Here is a 21380-nt window from a genome sequence, read left to right as displayed (position 1 = left end):
CACTCCGTGGTCCGATTCTGTGTAGTCAGCACATGCTCCACTTCGTCCGACACAATCAGCTCCGCATTCGGGTTGCTCGATTTAACGCCACGCCCGATGTTCTCCAGCAGTGAGCCCCCCGTCTCACCTGGCGTATCCCCGCCTGCCATACATTCACCGGTCCTCCGCGCTGGATCCGTAGACATCATTGGCGAGCCCCCCATCACAGCTGTCGTCGTGTCCCTATCTGCCATGCCCGCTCCAATCCTCGTCGGGTCCACTGACAGCAGCGCAGATAGCGGTTCTGGTGCCACAGCCAGGCTTGTGATGGTAGTTTGCGGAGTTGTTCCATTCCCCCGCAGTGTCGCACCCCGCGCCTCCGTTGTAATGGTAGGCTCCAGTCCTGCCGCCAGTGGGCCGTGACTGCGCGTAACAGGCCCGGGATTTAGGTGTACATCCCCCGCCAGAAGCAAAAGCATCAGGTAAAGTCTGATTTTTGACCATATGTGTTTGAATCCTTCTGTGTGGGCCTTAATTGTAACTTTTGTTGTTCCTTGTGTTTTGACCAAACCATTGTGTAGGATTGCAGATATTACACAATGTCCATATTCAGTCTTTAAAAACTTGCATGAGATCATACCCAGTGGACGCGCAAGCACATATCTTCGTATAATGTCAGTGTAAAACAGTGGGAGAATCAGGAGTCCAAAACAAAACGCATAAAGAGCCAGTGATTCTAAAGGCTCAGCGCGATCCTTTGATGTGTGCCGCCTTTGTTTGTCTTGACAACGGCGACTCCAGAATCTTTCTTTACGCTTAGGTGGCTGCTTGATATTCCATATGTCGTACGTTTTTGCAGCATTAAAAATGTTACAGTAGTAGAGCAGTATATCCAGCAAGGAGCCCAACAAACCATGCAGATACCTAGTTTTTATTCCACTACTACCAACTGCCTTCACATGAGACGCTGCCACCTCCGCCATCTTGGATTGGGATAAAAAGTGCAACAACACTTTAGCCGCCTACTCTCGACTACATTTCAGGCGAGGCAAGGCGCATCTCAAACAAGCCTACTGATCCGAAGCGATTCAAAACACCCACGTCACGTGACTACGGCTAAATGAAAGGCTTCTGTCGACTTGAACCAGCGCTGCAGAGACCGATCGGTGTATGACATCAAAGTACCGCGAGAGCTATTAGAGAGCAGACGGCTCCTTATGCTTTTGAATCGCGGTACTTTGATGTCATACACCTATCGATCTGTGCAGCGCTGGTTCAAGTCGAACAAGCCTGAAGCTTCGAAGTGTTTCACAAGTGTTTCGAGAGGTGGCATGGTCCGGGGTCAGGGTGGGTCGGGAACAGACCACACAATCGCACATCTGTATAAAAGTGAAGTCAACGCATCTTGACCTCGTGGGTTTTTGTGAGAGGAGTTTGATTTTGAGATAGCGGATTTTTGGTGATATAGTGACATTTATAGTGCGATTTGTTTAGTTATATTTAGGCTTACATTTAAATTTACACATTGACTGATAGGCTACAGACAGACAGAGTATACATATGTAACCCCTCCAACCGGGTCCTTCTCACCCCGCTCCGTGTGGGTCTCGAACCCGGGTCTCCGGCATGAGAGTCAGGCACTCTAACAAGGAGGCTAGTGACACATTAATATATGCATAGATAGAAATATATATAGACAGATAGATTAAGATAGATAGATAGATAGATAGATAGATAGATAGATAGATAGAATATTTGTATGCCAGCAACAAGTGTCCCCTGTGAGAGGATTTTTTCAAAGGCTGGAGAAATTATCTGTAAAAAAAATAAGTAAGTCCTTCCACAGCAGAGAAATTAATATTTTTGAATAAAATCTATAAAAAAGATAGACATTGTGGCTTGATTTCTTTTATTAATATTCATTTTTCATGACCAAAATAACATTATGCACAGTGAGGAGCCTACAGGTTACAAGCTTCACATATTAGAAAAATACAATAATAAAAAAACAACTAATTTTTTAATGGGTTAGTTGTCAAGGTTGTTTCAGATCAACACCTGCAAGTGACCACTAGGTGTCACCGTAGAGACAAGTGTCGGATTGTTATACGAAGCCTCGACACAATATGGCACACACAGATCTGCCCACCACTGTTCACAGGAAGTCAACTGGTAAACTTCACACCAGTTCACACGTCACAGTTTCTTTAGGCCAGGGGTGCAAAACTCAGCGGTGCTGGAGGGCTACAGTCTGGCAGAGTTTACATCCCTGCTCAATACATTCTTGTAGTTTTCAAATAAGCCCGAAGGACTTGATTAGCGGGATCTGAGGGTTGTTCCATAAAACAAGATTAGAATACAAGCCAGGCTTATTTTGGTTAGTCAGACTTATTATCGGTTGATTCTGTTTCATAAAACTAACTTAAAATAGTTCAAACTCAGTTACCCTGGCAACTTATGCTGGGAAACTAGCCTGGTGGCAGGTCCCAAATGGCGCACTTCATGTGGACTTTCGGTCTCGTGGACTTAAATTGCGCGTGCTCGTTGAGTCTACGAGTCCGTGGGCCTCCCATTCATCATTTTAACGCTCTGTGCTCAGCAGCGCCCCCTTTGTACCCTTGAAGCGGTCTTCCGCAAAGCCCGCATGGATGCAGGCTTCACGCACTTTAACTACCCAGGAATCCTTGCGAAAGGCCAATCAGACAACGGATGGGAGGAGCTTTCGCTCACGGACAATTGTTAACATCTTAAAAGTCTGAGAAGAAAATATTTAAGTGTAAATATCATTATGTTTTGTATGACTAGGTGTACATTTTACCAGTTGTTACCTACAGTTAATACAAACATTGTATTAACCAGTGGTTGATGTCTCAAACATAAATATATATTTATATTTAATATAAACAAATAGCTTGCTGAATAATAGGCTACGATCACATTATGATTCATTAAATAAATAGAGCCGAATGTCAGGGCTTTACTGAGTCATATGTAAATGTAGAAATATAATATTTAAACAACAACCTATGTCTTCCTATTTCCGGCGTGACGATCGAGTCTGTCCCAAAAATACCTCTCAATGCGCCCTCGTGGACTCGCGCCAAGGGCCCTATAGGTCTGCACTACATGACGTCACCAAAGTGTGGACTCTGGAAGTCCACAAGTCCGGAGTGTGCCATTTGGGACAGGGCCTAACTGTCAGGCTAAGCCTCAGTTGTTACAGATCCTCTAACACTACCAATAGGAACACAATGACTGACACTCTCTCATACCATTATTTGACTTCATTAACCACTATCAGTCCAAAAATAGATATACAGTAAAGAAAATCAACTTAAATAAGGCTACAATGATAAATGAGACAATATAGACCAACAAACGTGTTAAATTGTATATGAAATGTTTATGTTAACGTTGTCAGTCACACACACACACACACACACACACACACACACACACACACACACACACACACACACACACACACACACACACACACACACACACACACACACACACACACACACACACACACACACACACACACACACACACACACGCACACACACACACACACACACACACAACTGGCTGAATGTTTTGTGCCCAATATTTATTTAGATATAGTTTTAAAGATTTATGAATACATTTCTCTCTGATTTTATTTGGCAGCTGTAGTACATTTTTATGGTTATTAGAAGAACATTATCTAAAATAAAATAAAAAAGCTTATTAAAGCAGAAGTTAAAATCACAAAATTTAAAATAAATTATTTCAAAAGCACAGACAACATTTTAACTGGTAAGATGAATCTGAGCTCAGCACTATATTAGCCTACACTTGATTTACCCCATTACAATAGTCCCTTTAACGTTATTTCTATCATAAAAATACACTTGTAGGTTTACAATTCTTAATAAGGCACATCTAATGTCCAACAACAAATATTTTAGCATATATGTATATGTACTTTAATTGTCTTTCAATTCAAACACATTTAACACAATTATACAAATGGACAGTTCCTTTAAAGACATAATATTTTCCCCCAATAAATCTAATTTTTCCTTCTACTTAAGAGCAGCCCTGCTATTTATCATAGCCATATATCAAAGACTGAGACTTCAGTCTAACAACTTTTGGCCATTCTAGACCGATAGTAACCTGGCTTGTAGAGCGGGAACCTCTAGGTTATAAAACCTTATAAATGTAGACGGGGAGGACAAGCCTGCCGCCATACAAATATCTTGCAAGGCAATCCCACTTGACCAGGCCCACGAGGAAGCCATGCTCCTTGTGGAGTGCGCTCTGACACCCAAAGGGCATTGCATGCCTTTGGTTGTGTAAGCTAGAGCTATAGCGTCCACAATCCATCTGGATAGGCTCTGTTTTGAAGCGGCCAGTCCCTTAGAACGCCCGCTGAACGAAACAAAGAGCTGCTCCGTCTGCCTGAAGGACGTAAGCTCTTAATGCCCTGACCGGGCAGAGAAAACTCTCGTCCTCATTTTCCCCAGTGACCGGAAGGGCAGACAGGGAAATGACCTGTGCCCTAAATGGTGTATTTAGGGATTTCGGGACATACCCATGCTTGGGTTTGAGTATAACCCTAGAGTCATTAGGCTCAAACTCCATGCACGTAGCACTCACTGAGAGCGCGTGTAAGTCCCCAATGCGCTTCACTGAAGCGAGAGCCAGAAGAAACACCGTCTTGAACGACATGTGTTTAATATCAATCTCCTGTAGAGGCTCAAAAGGATGACCCTTCATGGCGTCCAGCACCGCAGAAAGGTCCCATATGGGAACTGTGGGAGGTCTGGGGGGATTCAGTCTCTTAGCTCCTTTAAGGAACCGAATAACTAAATCGTTCCTTCCAATAGACTGGCCAAGCTCTGTTTCAGAGAACGCCGCTATGGCCGCCACATATACTTTAAGCATGGAAGGGGACCTTCCCTTATCCAACAGCTCTTGTAGGAAAGATAGAACCTCTGCCACTCCGCAATCTGGGGGTGACACACCACAAGACGTGCACCAACCAGAAAATACTGACCACTTAGAGGCATAGAGACGTAGCTCCTTTAAGGAACCGAATAACTAAATCGTTCCTTCCAATAGACTGGCCAAGCTCTGTTTCAGAGAACGCCGCTATGGCCGCCACATATACTTTAAGCATGGAAGGGGACCTTCCCTTATCCAACAGCTCTTGTAGGAAGGATAGAACCTCCGTCACTCCGGAATCTGGGGGTGACACACCACAAGACGTGCACCAACCAGAAAATACTGACCACTTAGAGGCATAGAGACGTCGCGTAGACGGAGCTCTGGCCTGCGTGATCGTGTTTAACACTCCCTGTGGGAGGTCAGCGGATACCCGTTGATGGCCCACACGTGAAGGGACCATAGTTCCGGGTGATGATGCCAAATCGAACCATTGGCTTGAGAAAGGAGATCCCTCCTCAGAGGCACTGGCCACGGGGCGGTGCTGGCTAACTGCATCACAACTGGGAACCAGGGCTGGTTCAACCAGAGTGGCGCTACCAGTAGCACTGAGCATCCTTCCTCCCTGATCCGCTCCACCACCTGGGTTAGGAGGGAGACAGGAGACGCAAACAGGTCTATATCGAACTTCTTCCACAGCAGCTGTACTGTCTGTGGGTGCAAAGACCATTCTCCTGTCGGAACGTTGTTCCTGGACAGTCTGTCTGGTCCAACATTCAGGCGCCCTGGCACGTGCGCTGCTTTCAGTGAGAGCAGGTTGCTGCGTGCCCATATCAGGAGGCGTCTGGTCAGCCTGTACAGCAGCAGGGACCTGAGGCTGCCCTGGCGATTTATGTAGGATACCACTGATATGTTGTCTGAACGTACCAGGACGCGGCAACCCGTTATCAGGGGACGAAAGCGCGCGAGCGCTTTGCTCACTGCTAACATCTCGAGGCAGTTTATATGAAGGAGCTTCTCCCGATCTGACCATAGGCCAAATAGCGGTCTGCCCTCGAGCAGCGCTCCCCATCCTGCGTTGGATGCGTCCGTAGACACCACCCTCAGACTCGAGGAAGTCCCCAGGTTTACACCTGAACGGTACCAGTCTTTCGACCTCCAAGGGTTCAAAGCTGTAACTCATGCTTGATTGACCTTCAGGCGAAGCCGACTGGTGGCCCACGTATTGTGAGGCACCCTCCCTTTGAGCCAGAGCTGCAGTGGGTGCATGCGTAGCAGCCCAGCTGGAGGACTGATGATGCTGAGGCCATCAGACCTAGCATCTTTTGAAAACTCTTTAGAGGGAGTACAGCGCCGCAGCGGAAAGAGCTGACTGTGCGCTGAATATGCAGTGCGCACTGTGGCGACAGCTGTGCTGTCATTGACAGCGAGTTCAGTTCTATTCCCAGAAAAGAAATAATCTGTCTGGGGAATAGCGAACTCTTTTCCCAGTTCACTGTGAGACCGAGATTCTCGAGGTGATCCAGTAATATGGCTCTGTGCGCCATGATCTCTGAGTGAGATTGGGCTAGAATCCTGCCAGTCGTCCAAATAGTTCAGCACTCGAACGCCCCGAAGTTACTTCGAGCGCTGCGTCCATGCACTTCGTAAATGTACGAGGTGCCAGGGACAAGCCGAACGGCAGGGCTGTGTACTGGTATGCCTGACCCTCGAAGGCGAATCTCAAAAATCACCTGTGACGTGACGCAATCGGTATTTGAAAATACGCGTCCTTTAGATCTATTGACACAAACCAGTCTCCCTGGCGAAAATGCGCGAGGATTTTTTCTGGTCGTGAGCATCTTGAACTGGCGTTTCATAAGCGCTCTGTTCAGTTGCCTCAGATCTAGTATGGGTCTCAGACCCCCTTCTTTCTTGGGTATCAGGAAGTATCTGCTGTAAAGCCCCCCTTCGCTCTGAGCCTGAGATAAAGGTTCTATAGCCCCCTTTCTGGGCGGCAGTGGCTTATGGGCGGCAGTGGCTCAGTGGTTCATGTAGATTGTCTACAAACCGGAAGGTTGGTGGTTCAATCCCCGGTTCCACCAAGTGTCGAGGTGTCCTTGAGCAAGACACCTAACCCCAGCTGCTCCCGACGAGCTGGATCGCCTTGCATGGCTGACACCGCCGTCGGTGTATGAATGAGTGAGTGAATGGGTGAATGTGAAGCAATATTGTAAAGCGCTTTGGAGGCCATTGGGTCTGTGAAAGCGCTATATAAATGCAGTCCATTTACCATTTACCATTTCTCAGAAGTTTCTGAATTTCGGCTCGAAGTAGGTGTGCTACTTTCGAATCTACCGAAGTCTTGACGCGCGCCGTGTGGCGGCGAGGGCGTCGGCGAAACTGCAGCGAATAGCCTTCTTTTATGATGTTTAGCACCCATTTTGAAACCCCGGGAAGCTTCGCCCACGCATCTGCACGGGTTGCTAGGGGCTGATTGAGAAGCGCGCTTTGATCGACTCGCGATACAGCGGCTTCTATAATAGAATTGGCCATGGACCCATTTAACATTGGAGTCAATGTGCATGTCCGAAAATGTCATTAAAACAACCTTTAACATTAGTTTTCAAAACTCTGCAACTCACCGAGTGATTAGTGATGTTAGTTGATGTTCCAGAACCAAAAAGTGTTGCGAAATACAGTTTCTGTCGTGTTTTATTCATCATTTTGTAAAATCCCATTGTTGAAAAAATAGTTCCACTATAGCAAAATAAACGGATTGGAATCATATATTGCGACGATATATTGTTTATAATCATCAACGAACACCACTAACCACTCGGTGAGTTTAACAGTTTTGTAAACGAACATTATTGGCTGTTTTAATGACATTTTCGGACATGCACATTGACTCCAATGTTAAATGGGTCCATGGCCAATTCTTTTATAGTCAAAAACTCGAGAGAGGAACCATTGTCAAAAAAATGTTGTCCACCACTCTTGTTCATCCAAAACAAACTACAATATAGACTCAAGGTGTTAAATACCGGAATTATCCTTTAATAGTAACAGTAATAATAATAAAAACAAGCTTAAAATCACATTTTAAAGTGTTTATTACATGAAAACAGGCAATATTTTTAATAAATAAACAAGTGATCAATATAGTAAACAAATCCCATAGCCTACAATATTGTGAACACTTGGCGGCTTAGTTGACTGTGCTACAACTAACCCCGCTGTGTAAAAAATATTTTAAACCTAGCTAACAGTTGCTAGGAGTTGCTGACATGTTTCAAAATGGTGCTATGTTTTAGCCAACAAGACAGTGATTAAGGCAATATAAAGGTAGATTTGGTGACGTACACACACAACTCAGAAACAGAAAAATACGTATGATGAAAAAAAATACTAACATGGTGTCAAAACACTCTTTGTCCTGTATCTTCACAAAATATTACCAAAAATGTTCACAAATCCACGGGAGACCGTCTTCTGGCAGCGAGAGAAAAAGATTGTAAACACAACCCGCGTGACCCTGAGTAACTACGTAAAAGGTCCGTGTTACATTTAGCCCCGCGTTAGGTTGTGCCCCGCGCTCCCCTACTTTATAGGTACACTATAAATCCCGAAAGTTACACTGTAAAATCGCTTTAGTTACGCAGTAGCCTACTCTCTGGGCTGTAATCTAGCATTACCAAACTCCCCCCCCCCCACTTTTCCCATTAATTTTCACGGTGGGGTCATTTTGACAAAACAAGAGTGTAAGCCCAGTTTTTTTTTGCGTGTGTGATAATGTAGAAAAAGTCACAAAATCGTATGCCATAAGATGACGGGAACCATTTTAACTAAGGAATAGTCGGTAACTACAGTGCTAAATCTTAGAAATAGAAATTCTAATGCATATATTGATAATATCCCCTGCCTTACCTTTGTGTTGAGAGCATTTTTCATCTGAAGCAACTGTTGAAAGTATGAAATCAGAATTTTCATAGATTGAATCCATTTCGTGAGCCTGACAGAAGACACTTTGACACCGCTGAGACTCGAGTGCTGCTTGAGTTTGTTCAGAATAAGGAAGTCACTTAAAATATGATTCACATTCATACAGACAGGAAATAATGAAGTAATGAGTCTGAAGAACAAATCTATATTTGGACAGCCAAAACGTTTGTATCATTATTATCTCCTGCTTTAACTTAATAAATTTTTTTCAAAGTGCACAACCTGTGTTGTCATTTGGTAAAGAAGTAGAGACAAATCAATAATTTTAGACTCATCTTCTCTTTATTTTAGTAATTGTGCTTATTTACAGTTTGTGTGTAGTGAATGTCTTTTAACTTTAAACAAAGCTTAAATCTTAAAATGTACAATTTAATCTGTTTGGCTTTCTAAGTGTTTCCTCATGCTGGCTGTGAAGTGCATCAAACTGTTCTTTGTAATTTGCATCCAAAACAAAGAAGCATAGTGAAGATCAGATACTGGTGCAGCCTAGACTTTTATGCTATTTTCATTCTCTACACGAATCAGAAGTGACATTTTCTGGTTGCTGTATTTGCCTCACCTGTGGCATTGTGGTCCTGATCAGACAATTAAAAAAAAAGCAACAGATGCCACACAAATAAACAGATATCAAAAGCTCACATGTATGCGTTACAGAACAGACTCAAGACAAAGGATATGAGTGAGAAACAGGTTTATTGAATCAGGGCTCTCAAGTTTTGAAGACAGGCATGAGTGACTCCTGTGATGTCAGTCATCGTGTGATAACGAAAATATGACTAGGCCTAGACTACTTGTTCTGAGCAGGAATTGTCAGTGAACAGATCTTCTCTTCTCTTCTCTTCTCTTCTCTTCTCTTCTCTTCTCTTCTCTTCTCTTCTCTTCTCTTCTCTTCTCTTCTCTTCTCCTCTCTGAGCAACGGACATTTTGAGCGCTGAACTTCAAATCAAATGACAACATCAAATTTTGATCAGTGGCCAAATTTTGTGTTGGGGAGGGGGGTTCTTGACCACTATTTCAAGGACAATTAGGAAGAAAACAAATAAAAAGCTTTTATGTAACTCAAATATTACATATTTTTTCCACAAATAAGCCTATAATTTAAAAAAAAAAGGAATAATAATAATTTTTAATTAATTTAATGAGGGCCCAATTTCCCCAGATCTTTGTTTTATGTTTAATATTTTGTTGATTGTAAATTCTTTGCATCCCATTTTCTGTAGCTCTTTTATTAACTCATTCCTCATTCCGCATAATCCGGTACCATGTTTCCCTATAATATGAAGTGTAGAATTAAGTTTTGTATGTCCCATCCTTGGTCTTGTTAAAATAACCTGATCATATACTTAAATTTTGTGTCAATATACTTTGTCTTACAGTATTATGTATATTATAAAAATGTCTTCCTGTTTTACATTCATTCCAATTTCTTTGCCGTTTCTGGTTGCAAGCTTCTTTAATGATACTTTTTCCTTCCATCCTGCAACTGTAATAGTAGGGATGTTCAGTTTAAGTGACTCTTTAGCCAATTTATCAGATCTTTCATTTCCTGGTATATCTACATGCGCTGCTTTCCAAACAAACTTAATTATTGTTCCAGCTTGCCTTAATCTATACAAAATATTCAATATTTCTATAAAGATATATCTAACTGTTTTATATGTTTGCTTATAAGTGATGCCATTGAATCTGAACAAATCACAACTTTATTTGGCATCACTTCTTCCGCCCAACTAAGTGCCATCTGAATTGCCACCAAAGTCCCACCAAAGTACACTGAAGTCCCACCTGTTAATCTCCCATATTTTTCTACTTTAAATTCTGGAACATAAAATGCTGAACCAGTACGACCTATCTCTGGATTTCTTGATCCATCTGTGTATATTGGAAGAAATGCATAATAAACTGTTCTGAAATATTCAATTGTATAGCTGTTAATGTCAATTTGTCCTTTTTTAACACTCTCATGAATTTGTAAATCAACTTCAGGTTGGCTAAAAAACCAAGGGGGTATTGGGGAAATGGTTACCGTTAATGAAAATGAAATATTATTTAGCGACATTCCTGTAGCCCATTCCTTTGCTTTCCATGCAAAACCTGTTCCTGTTAAGTTTATTGTCTCCCAACTCCCTTTTATTATTGCTTTTGTAAAATGTTGACAAAATGACTTCTTCTTCTTCTGTGAATTTTATTGGCAACTTGCAATCTTTGTGCATTACCGCCATCTACTGGACTGAGGTGTGATCACATTGGGAAGTGCAAAACTACAAATAAAATTTTAAATAAATAAAATGTACATCCCAGAGGATCAGAGCCCAAGCGTCAGCTGGCGCTGCGTGTTCAGCTCCTCCAGCTTCAACCTCAGCTCTTCCACAAAAAAAAAAAAAAAAGAAAAAAGGGGGCTAAAGTCTTCTTGCTATTTGTGTTTTTTTAAGAAACTCTATCACTGCTTTGGTTGTAGACAAAATGACTGTGAAAGGTGAGTGCTTTTATTTTTTTTTTATTTTTTTTTTATTTATTTATTTATTTATTTATTTATTTTTTTTTATTTTTTTTTTATTATAGATTTCAGTACTAGTACACATACAGGCAAACATTGTAGAAAGAGATAACATATTAAGTACAAGTACTTGCAAAAAATACATAACAAAATGACAATACAAACAAGAGGTTACGAGGAATTCAATAGCTTAAACTTGACACATTGTAGCCTTGTATTTATAGCCAAAGGACTTGTTGAGTGTTCAAGAGATATCATATATTGGTTAAAGTCCTTAAGAAAGATACAAAAAAGAGGTTTTCTATCGATAAACTTACATTTGTGGATAAAAAACTTTGCTAGGAAAAGAAGCAGATTAATAACAAATTCTCTATTAGAAATATCACTTTGGACTTTGGGGACCCCAAAATAAACTTTTTTTAAAGTTAAAGAAAAATCTTCGGAGATGTTTTTATTCACATAGATGGAAAAATCAAGCCAGAAGATCCTTGTATACAAGCACTCCCAAAAAATATGATCAATAGTTTCAGGGTAACACAGACAGAAAGAGCATTCCTCTTTGATACCCATATGAAATTTAGACAGACGATAGTTACAAGGGTAACATTTATGAACAATCTTGAGGGAAACCTCAACAACTTTGTTGGTAATCAAGAACTCTTTTTTTAGAGACCAAAATCTTTTCCAATCGATATTTTCGAATTTATTATTCCAAAAACTGATACAAGGGGGAACAGAAGCACAAGGTTTCAGAAGGATTGATCTGATTTTCTTGTTGGTGAATTCATTACTTATAAGGAGACAGTTATCTATAAAGAGGTTGGAGGAGTCTAATGATGGAGGAGAACAAGAAGGGCCTTTAGGACTGGATTGAAGTAGCATTCTAATACCAGAGGGAATAGCATCAAAAATGATTGCATATTCTTTTGGAGGGATCGGAAAAGAAAATGCATCCATAAAGTCTCTATAAGACAATAAATTACATCTTTCATCAAAAAGCTGTGATACTAAAAGGATATTTTTATCAATCCAAGAATGGTAGAATAATGTTTTGTTCTTATATGTAATATCCTTATTATTCCAAATAAAATAAGTGTGTGGTGAAAAATTGTGATTGTACATAAGAGACCAACAGGATAACATCTGTTTGTGAAAGTTTGCCAACTTCAAAGGGAGCTTGGAGATATTATAATTGCAATGTATAAGGAATTCAAGCCCACCTACAGGCTTTAACAGGAAGTTAGGAATACAGTTCCAGATAGAAGTGGGGTTTTTAAGGAATGATTTAATCCACTTGATTTTAAAAGAGTTGCTAAGTAGAGAGAAATCAATAAGATTAAAACCCCCAGATGTGTGATCATTTAACATTACACTTTTTTTAATTAAGTGAGACCTAGATTTCCACACAAAGTTGACAATTAATTTGTCTAATCTCTTGCACACCTCCAGAGGAACATCTAAGACCATAGCAGGATATATAACGCGGGATAATGCTTCAGTTTTAGACAGCAAAATCCTACCAGAGATTGAAAGATCCCTCTGTAACCAAGAATTTAATTTTCTTTGAATATTAGTTATCAAGGGGTCAAAATTTACTGACGTTCTTCTTTTTTGATCTCTGCATACCGTTATGCCCAAATACTTTAGCTCTGCTTTTACAGGAATATTGTATAATGTATCATAAGTTGAGGAACCTAAGGAAAAAAGTTCACATTTATTTATATTAAGCTTAAGGCCTGAGGCATCTGAGAAGGAACTAATGCTGTTTAGAGCTATGGGAACTTGATCCATGTTTTTTAGAAATAAGGTAGAGTCATCTGCTAGTTGACTAATTAACAATGAGTGTTCAGCAATAGAAATTCCTTCAATATTGCAGGAATTAAGGTGAGTGGCTAGAAGCTGCATCGGAAGAAGGAAAAGAAAGGGTGAGATGGGACAGCCTTGGCGGATACCTCTCTCTATGTTGAATCTTTTTGTTGTACCATGTTGTAATTTGATTGAGGCATTATTGTGTTTATATATAGTCTGAATGGAATTAATAAAATTCTGCCCAAATCCAAAGACCCTTAAGGCTCTGAAAAGAAATGGATGTTCAATGGTGTCAAAGGCTTTGTAAAAATCAAGAAATAGTAAGAAACTGTCATCTGCCAATAAATGTGGATAGTCTATTAGATCGAGAACTAGTCTAATGTTGTTGGAAATGAGTCTTCCTGGAATGAAGCCCGACTGACATTCATCTATAATACAATCCAGGACGCCCTTTAGTCTTTTAGCCAGTACAGAGGCCAGGATTTTGTAATCAATATTTAGGAGACTTATAGGTCGCCAGTTCTCTATATATAAATGATCTTTTTGGGGTTTTGGAAGTAGTGATATAACACTTTGTGTCATGGATGGGGGGAGAGCACCATTGTGGAGACATTCTGTGTAGACATTATGTAGAAAAGGGATGATGACTTTTGCAAATTTCTTAAAAAACTCTGCAGTTAAGCCATCATTGCCAGGGGATTTATTTAGCTTTAACCGGTCAATTGCCTCTGCAATATCTTTAGGCTGGATAGGAGATTCACACAATGATTTATCAACTTCCGAAATAGTAGATAAACTGCTTAAGTTCAGTGAGTCAAAGAAGTTATCCATATTCAGCTGAGAAAATTTTGACCGATATAAGTTTTCATAAAATTCCCTGAAGACATGGGAGATGTCTTTGTGGCTTGTTAAAATAGCACCATTTGAAGCTAGTTTGTTAATAGAATTGTATTGAGAACGTTGCTTTTCTAGCTTAAAAAAATAGGCAGTATTCTTTTCCCCTTCCTCAAGCCATCTTCTTCTAGAGCGAATAAAGGCACCTTTTGCTTTTTGCATATACAAATTATCTAGCTTATGTTGAAGATCCGTCATATTAGCTTTTTGATTATCAGTTAAGTTCTCATAAGGAATATTAGATAAATTAATAATTTCCTTAATTATGTCAGCTTCAAATGATTTCCTCAAATTAGCCTTTTTAGCACCAGCTTTTCTAAAGGTTGTTTGAATTTCAAATTTGAGAAGTTCCCAGTTTGTGCTGAATTTTCTTTCCATCTGAGCTTTCTTAAAGTAAAGATTAATTTTGTTGTTAATATCTTCAACTAATACCGTATCTTCAAGCAGAGAGGAGTTAAGCTTCCAGTATGAATTTGAGTAATGCGGGATATGACTAGTTTCGTTTAAACTAAGCAGGATGCAGTTATGATCAGATAAGGGAGATGGTAAAATATCAGTTCTAGATACATATTGTGAAACAGAGTATGAGATTAACCAATAGTCTATTCTAGATTTGAGAGACCCTGAATTATTGGACCAAGTGAATTGAAAGGAATTAGGATTCTTTACTCTCCAAATATCCAAAAGCCCAAGGCGTGACACAAATGCAGACAGATGAGAAGCTTTGTGAGAAGATTTAGGGGGATGACGATCAAAAGTGTCACATAAAGTTTCGTTCAGGTCACCACCTAAAATTACATGTATATTGGGATATTTACAACAAATGGATTTTATTTGAGCCTCTATTATATTAAATAGAAAAATATTCTTTTTATGGGAGTTAAAGCCATATATATTTATCAGTAGGAAGAGAGTGTCATCTAAACACACCACAAGAGACAGAAAATGACCATCATGGTCAGGTATCACTTCAATAATTTTACCTCGGAATTTGTGTTTCAGAATGATAACCCCTGCAGAGTGGGTCGACCCAAAGGAAAAATAAACATCATCGCCCCACTGAGATTTCCAAAATTTTGTATCATCTGGACTAGCATGGGATTCTTGGAAAAAACAAAAATCTGAATTTAGCCCTTTGGCATACAGAAAAATAGCCTTCCGTTTTAGATCATTACGTAACCCTCTTGTATTAAAAGAACATAACGAAATGCTAGGGAACATTGAATAGCAAGCAATAATTCAATTAGAGAGAAGGAGAAAACCCATTGTAAAATATGTCTATCCTCAAAAAAGGGCAAATGTAACCAACAAGGACAGTCATGGAAAGAAAACAATGTTAACGGTAAAATAATTATAAAAGATGAGGTAGCCAAACCCCATAACATAGCAAATGATTAACATTAACTGTGAACAATTCCTTACATAGCCTAGGCACCTAACAGTTAGCCTACATAGCCTATAACACCTTGCGGTTATCGTTAAAAAGATGCAAGGAAAGTGTTCAGCAAAGATAGTAAGGCATCAGGAACATTAAGCAAAAACTTTAAGGTTATGCATGGGAGCTAATTGTCATTGCCCGATATCTTACTAGGAGGTGACAGCTCTTTACCATTCACAAAAGCTTTCGGACCAACAAAGTAGGCACGGTGACCCTCTCGACGAGCTTTCTCAACGAGCGGCCATAGCTGTTGGCGACGTTCACGGTCATCAGGCGAGAGGTCCTCGGCGAAGCGTAGATGGTTGTCTGCCAAGAAGGCGGAGTTCTTTGCAGCTTTCCAGAGAGCATCGCGAAAGTGGCGCATTGTAAATTGGATGATGACACCTCGTGGTTTCGGAGTAGCACCGGCTGTATTGCTGTTCATCATTTTCCCAAGCCTGTGAACCGAGTCGGTGAGATCGCTGACTTTGTTTGCATAAGCAGGTAACACGGATGTGCACACATCCAAAACACGCTGTCGGACATTTTTTCCCTGTGATTCTGGAAGGCCATATAATCGCAGGTTCCAGCGCCTTTTGTAACGTGCCAGCTCCGTGACTTTGTTTTCTAGATCGTTAATCCTATTTTCGGCATCATCGACTCGTTTCTCTGTGCGTTCAGCTTTACATTTAATGTCTTTCATTTCTTCCGTCAGAAATTCAACAGAAGTTTTCAGACCTTCAATACCTTTATCGAGAATGTCGGCTCTGTCATTAATTACAGTTTTGAGAGAAGAGATGATAGCAAGCGCCATGGCTGAATTTACCTCATCAGAAATGTCGCTGCTCCTGCCTTTTTTGGGAGCTGGTTCTTTTGATGGCGTATCTGGGAGCAGATACTCAACCGCTCCCAGCTCATCCATATCCACAATAACATTCGCTCCTATGTCGGGAGTTAGTTCCATGGCTGTTGTCACGGCTGTTGTCTGTCGCTTGGTTTTTGGCATCACTTCACTTAGATAGCGTATCTACAGCAGTTCAAACTTCATAAACTTGTTCAGAGCTTAGCAAGTCCAGGAGTGTTAGCATAGAATGCAAAGTTAAAAGCATGAGACCGTAAATAAATAACGACAAAAACAGTCCAAGACGGTCAAGACTAAAACCACATAGGATTTTCTGATGAGTACTGAAACATAAACGAAAAGAATGAGGATTTTCTGTAAAATTTTGGAGTTAATTCTTGGGTTCCTTCTGTCCGCATGACTCACACCACCGCCATTTTTTCAAAACCCCTGGTGAGTGCTTTTATGCTGCCTGTGATGATGATCGGATGACGTGCTTGACGATCTCAGTGATTAGCGATCTCTGTGATTGGGAAGGAGGTGCGGCTGGGGGCCAAGGAGGATGTTGGGAAATGTAGTGAAGGATGTGGTGACTTATCTGATGACTGTGACAGTATGAAAGAAGAGTTTAGAAGCAAAATGGTTTATTGAGAAGGCTTCTGATCTTTGAAGTTAGGTGAAGATTATTATAATTATCAATATAGACAGCCGTGCTCAAAAGTTTACACAATACAATATACAATTTCCATAAAATATGTTTTCATATAGTCCAAAAGACAAAAAATAGCTGAATTTATAAAAATGACCCCGTTCAGAAGTTTATGTATTGATATCTTAATACTGTGTCGTTACCTGGATGATCCACAATGGTTGTGATGTTTTGTGATTGTTGTTCATGAGTCCTTTGGTTTTCCAGGATCTTTTGCATATTTGAACCCTCCAGCAGTGACTAACTGTGTGGTTTAGAGATCCATCTTTTCACACTGAGGACAACAGAGGGACTCATACGCAAGTATTACAAAAGGTTAAAACAGAAGGAAACTCAATGTATTATAGCAGAAGTTCTGACAGCTATCATGAAGCTCAATAACCACAGGTGAAATGTTTCATGCCCTCATGAGAAAAAATATATAAGCTATATTTTAATTTAGAGACTGATTATGAATTAAAACATGATAATGACACTGTCACACCACTTGTTTACCCCAAAATGTAAATGATATAATGAAGAAGTGACACATTTCAATCCCCAAGTTCTAAGTTCTGTTGTCATTTCTGTCACTGTACAAATCAGAAGTAAAATTTTGTAGTTTTGCCACTTTTCCTTCCCCTGTAGCATTGTGGCTTTAAAAAGGCAACAGTAAAACTGCACTGTTTAAATTCAGACATGAGCAAGAGAAGGGGTTATCAGTGATCAGGTGAATTGTGTATAAATAAGTGCTGTTGAGTTAAAATACCCGTGTAATATATTTATATATAACTAATGAGATTTAAATGATCGTCCCACTTGTCGCTGAATTTCTTTTATAATTTCCTAGACACAACAAGTAATTGGGTCGGGAGTTTTGGGAATGCTGGACATTTAAGTGCTGTAGTTTTAAACATCATAAAATGTTTTTGTTCTAATTTTAAAGGATTATTTCTTACAGTCATTTTAGATGCATACTCAAAACAGATCTTGTCCATATATATATTTTTTTATTAATTTATAGGCTTCTTATAGCTAGCACATACAGTAGGAACGTCTCAGAATTGCAATGCCATCTGCTGTACCACAGCACAGTTTCACACACAATATTAAAATAACTTTATAAGAACATCTCATCCTTATTACATTTACATTAATTAATTTAGCAGACGCTTTCATCCAAAGCGACTTACAAATGAGAACAATAGAAGCAGTTAAACTAACAATAGAACAGCAATATGCAAGTGCTATGACCCTTCCCAGTTTAATCTAACGCAGTATGTGTACTTTTTTTTATTAAGATAATAGATACAGAATAGAAGATAAAGTATTAGTATTATTGGATCAAGTGTTATAATGCTGTTATGCAGAAGCATCATCCCCATTTGAACACATTTTCTGAAAAGAGGACATTATTTCTAGCTTTGAAAATGTTTTGAAAAATTGTTTTAGGTAAAATTATTTGTCTTAGACAGAAATCATATGCTTCGCTCCTGCTCTTACGAGCATAAAAATGGCTACAAGATGGGATATAAGTGCACTCAATATAAAAAGCTGCTTGTGCATTTACATTTATGCATTTGGCAAACGCTTTTATCCGAAGCAACATACATTGCATTCAAGGTAATACATTTTATCAGTTAATTTGCTGGGAATCAAACCCATGACCTTTGCCTTGCTAACGGCATGCTTTACTGTTTGCGCTACAGAAATGCAGTTTTCTTGACAGTTTAGAGATTCTAGAATTTGAAAAAGCCAGAAAAACAAAACAAATGTATACATTTCACAGCATTTTAACTGAATAAGCAAGAAAATCCAAAAGAAGACATGATGTTTTTCTTTTCTCTAAAATAGACCTCTTTCATTACATATCACTGATGGAGGTAAATCAAAAATTCTTTTCACAGATAAAATTATACATATGATTGCAAGAAACATCAAACCAGTCGTTTATATAGCTGGAAGAATTCTTCACAATAGCGCAGTCCTCTCCATTGGGATCGTCTACTCTCCAGTTATCTGGTTCACTTTTCTGAGAGACCCTCTGGTACCAAAACCTTCAAGAGCAGAAACAGGTCAGGGTTAAAACGTACTCGGTTACTAACGTAACCTCGGTTCTCTCTAGTAGAGGAACGAGTACTGCGTCGAAGACGCTACGGGAAAGATTCTTTCTCGAGATATTGAAGCCAAAAATGTATCCTTAATTTTGTAATAATGTAAAACGCTTTGCTGCAGCATACAGACACAGGCGGAACTAGCTTGCATGCCTATTGGCTGCTCTGCAGCAAAAGCAGCAGCCTATGCAAGGCCTCTCATGACGCTTGACGCAATGAGGGCGCTTCGCGCCCTCTGCGTCACGTCCCGCCAGAATGGGCGTGGCCTAGGCCTATAAATACCCGAGCAACGGCTGCCACTTTCTGATTTTCATCGCCGAAGCGAACCAGAGCGTGATGCAGGCACTGCACAGAGACATAGTACTTGTTCCTCTTCTAGAGAGAACCGAGGTAACGTTAGTAACCGAGTACGTTCTCTTACGAGAGTTCTCTCGTACTGCGTCGAAGACGCTACGGGAACCCAGTGCAAAACGCCGTGCATGCTGAGATGCGACACCAGAGACCCAAGGGCGCGCGCCTGGAGCACACATAGTGTATGATCACCAGAAAAAACTCGCACATAGTTCTAGGAAAGAGGGGCTAGAATAGCATCATTCCTTTATAAGCAGTGCCCCAAAGGGCATTTATAACATATATATGTATATAAATATATATAATGGGTCTATACATTGCTCACAAAGACATAACTGTCAGTGAGTGATGCTTAAAACAGTTTGGCAATCTGGGCCGTTACAAAACGGGGCAGAAAACACCATATGTGAACGAGAGCTGTCTGGCCTGCAAGGCGGGAACCTCTAGGTTATAAAACCTTATAAATGTAGACGGGGAGGCCCAGCCTGCCGCCATACAGATATCTTGCAACGAGATTCCACTAGACCAAGCCCACAAGGAGTCCTTTTGATGCGTAGGCTAGCGCTATGGCATCCACTACCCATCTGGACAGGCTCTGTTTTGACGCAGCTAGTCCCTTGGAACGTCCACTGAACGAAACAAAGAGCTGCTCCGTCTGTCTAAAAGCAGCAGAGCGGGACACGTAAGCTCTTAACGCCCTAACCGGGCAAAGGAAGCTAGCATCGTCCTTTTCCTCGGAGGCCGGCAGAGCCGACAGGGAGATAACCTGAGCCCTGAACGGTGTGTTGAGGGACTTAGGAACATACCCATGTTACGGCTTTAGTACGACTTTAGAGTCATTAGGCCCGAACTCCATACACGACGCTCTCACCGAGAGCGCTTGTAAATCCCCCACACGCTTCACTGAAGCGAGAGCTAGAAGAAACACTGTCTTAAAAGACAAGTGCTTCACGTCAACTGAGTGCACAGGCTCAAACGGGGCACCCTTTATGGCATCCAATACCGTAGAAAGGTCCCAGACGGGGACCGAAGGAAGTCTGGGAGGATTCAACCTCCTAGCTCCTTTAAGGAAACGAACAACCAGATCGTTCCTTCCAAGTGACCGGCCAAGCGTTGGATTGACAAACGCTGCTATAGCCGCCACGTAAACTTTGAGCGTGGATGGGGTCCTACCCTTATCCAGCAGCTCTTGTAGGTAAGAGAGAATCTCCGTTTCCCTGCACTGCAGGGGTGATACGCCCTGGACTGAGCACCAGCTAGAGAACACAGACCATTTAGAGGAATAGAGCCGTCTAGTCGACGGGGCTCCAGCCTGCTCGATACACCAATCAGCCAATCGTCCAAGTAATTCAGAATTCGTACGCCTTGGAGTCTCAGGGGTGCCAACGCCGCGTCCATGCACACTGTCAATGTACGAGGTGCTAGAGACAGGCCGAATGGGAGGACTGTATACTGATAAGCCTGGCTCTCGAAGGCCTGTGACGCGACGCTATTTGTATTTGGAAATACGCATCTTTCAGATCTATTGACATAAACCAGTCCCCTCGGCGAATCTGCACGAGGATTTTTCTGGTAGCAAGTATTCTGAACTTGCGCTTCTCAAGCACTTTGTTCAGCTGCCTCAGATCTAAAATGGGTCTGAGACCCCCTCTGTCTTTGGCACCAGGAAATATCTGCTGTAAAAAACCCCTTCGCTCTGAGCCTGAGATAAAGGCTCTATGGCCCCTTTGCTCAATAGCTTCGCTATTTCGTCTCGAAGTAGATGTGCTACTTCGGTTTTCACCGTAGTTTCGACCCGCGCCGTGTAACGGTGGGGGCGTCGCGAGAACTGTAGCGAATAACCTCTTTTTATAATGTTCAGCACCCACTCT

At 41.0% G+C, this 21380-nt stretch overlaps 2 protein-coding genes across 2 annotated transcripts in view; both read right to left on the bottom strand.

Moving 5' to 3' along the window:
• Positions 1-8938, bottom strand: part of LOC306986796 (C-type lectin domain family 4 member C-like) — a 39443-nt gene extending 30505 nt beyond the window's left edge. Inside the window, exon 1 of the mRNA XM_079590438.1 lies at positions 8824-8938. Within this exon, the coding sequence (XP_079446564.1) occupies positions 8824-8899 (76 nt within the window). The 5' untranslated portion in view covers positions 8900-8938. The remainder of the gene's footprint in view (positions 1-8823) is intronic.
• A 9098-nt stretch (positions 8939-18036) lies between these two features.
• Positions 18037-21380, bottom strand: part of LOC306986797 (C-type lectin domain family 4 member F-like) — a 44205-nt gene continuing 40861 nt past the window's right edge. The window contains exon 6 of the mRNA XM_079590440.1: positions 18037-19101. Coding sequence (XP_079446566.1) covers positions 18933-19101 — 169 coding nt within the window. The 3' untranslated portion in view covers positions 18037-18932. The remainder of the gene's footprint in view (positions 19102-21380) is intronic.

Source organism: Phoxinus phoxinus (assembly GCF_949152265.1).
Source record: "Phoxinus phoxinus genome assembly, chromosome: 19".
NCBI classification, from domain to species: Eukaryota; Metazoa; Chordata; class Actinopteri; order Cypriniformes; family Leuciscidae; genus Phoxinus; species Phoxinus phoxinus.
The sequence above is the reverse complement of the archived record's forward strand: the minus strand, read 5'-3'. Positions and strand labels throughout refer to the sequence as shown.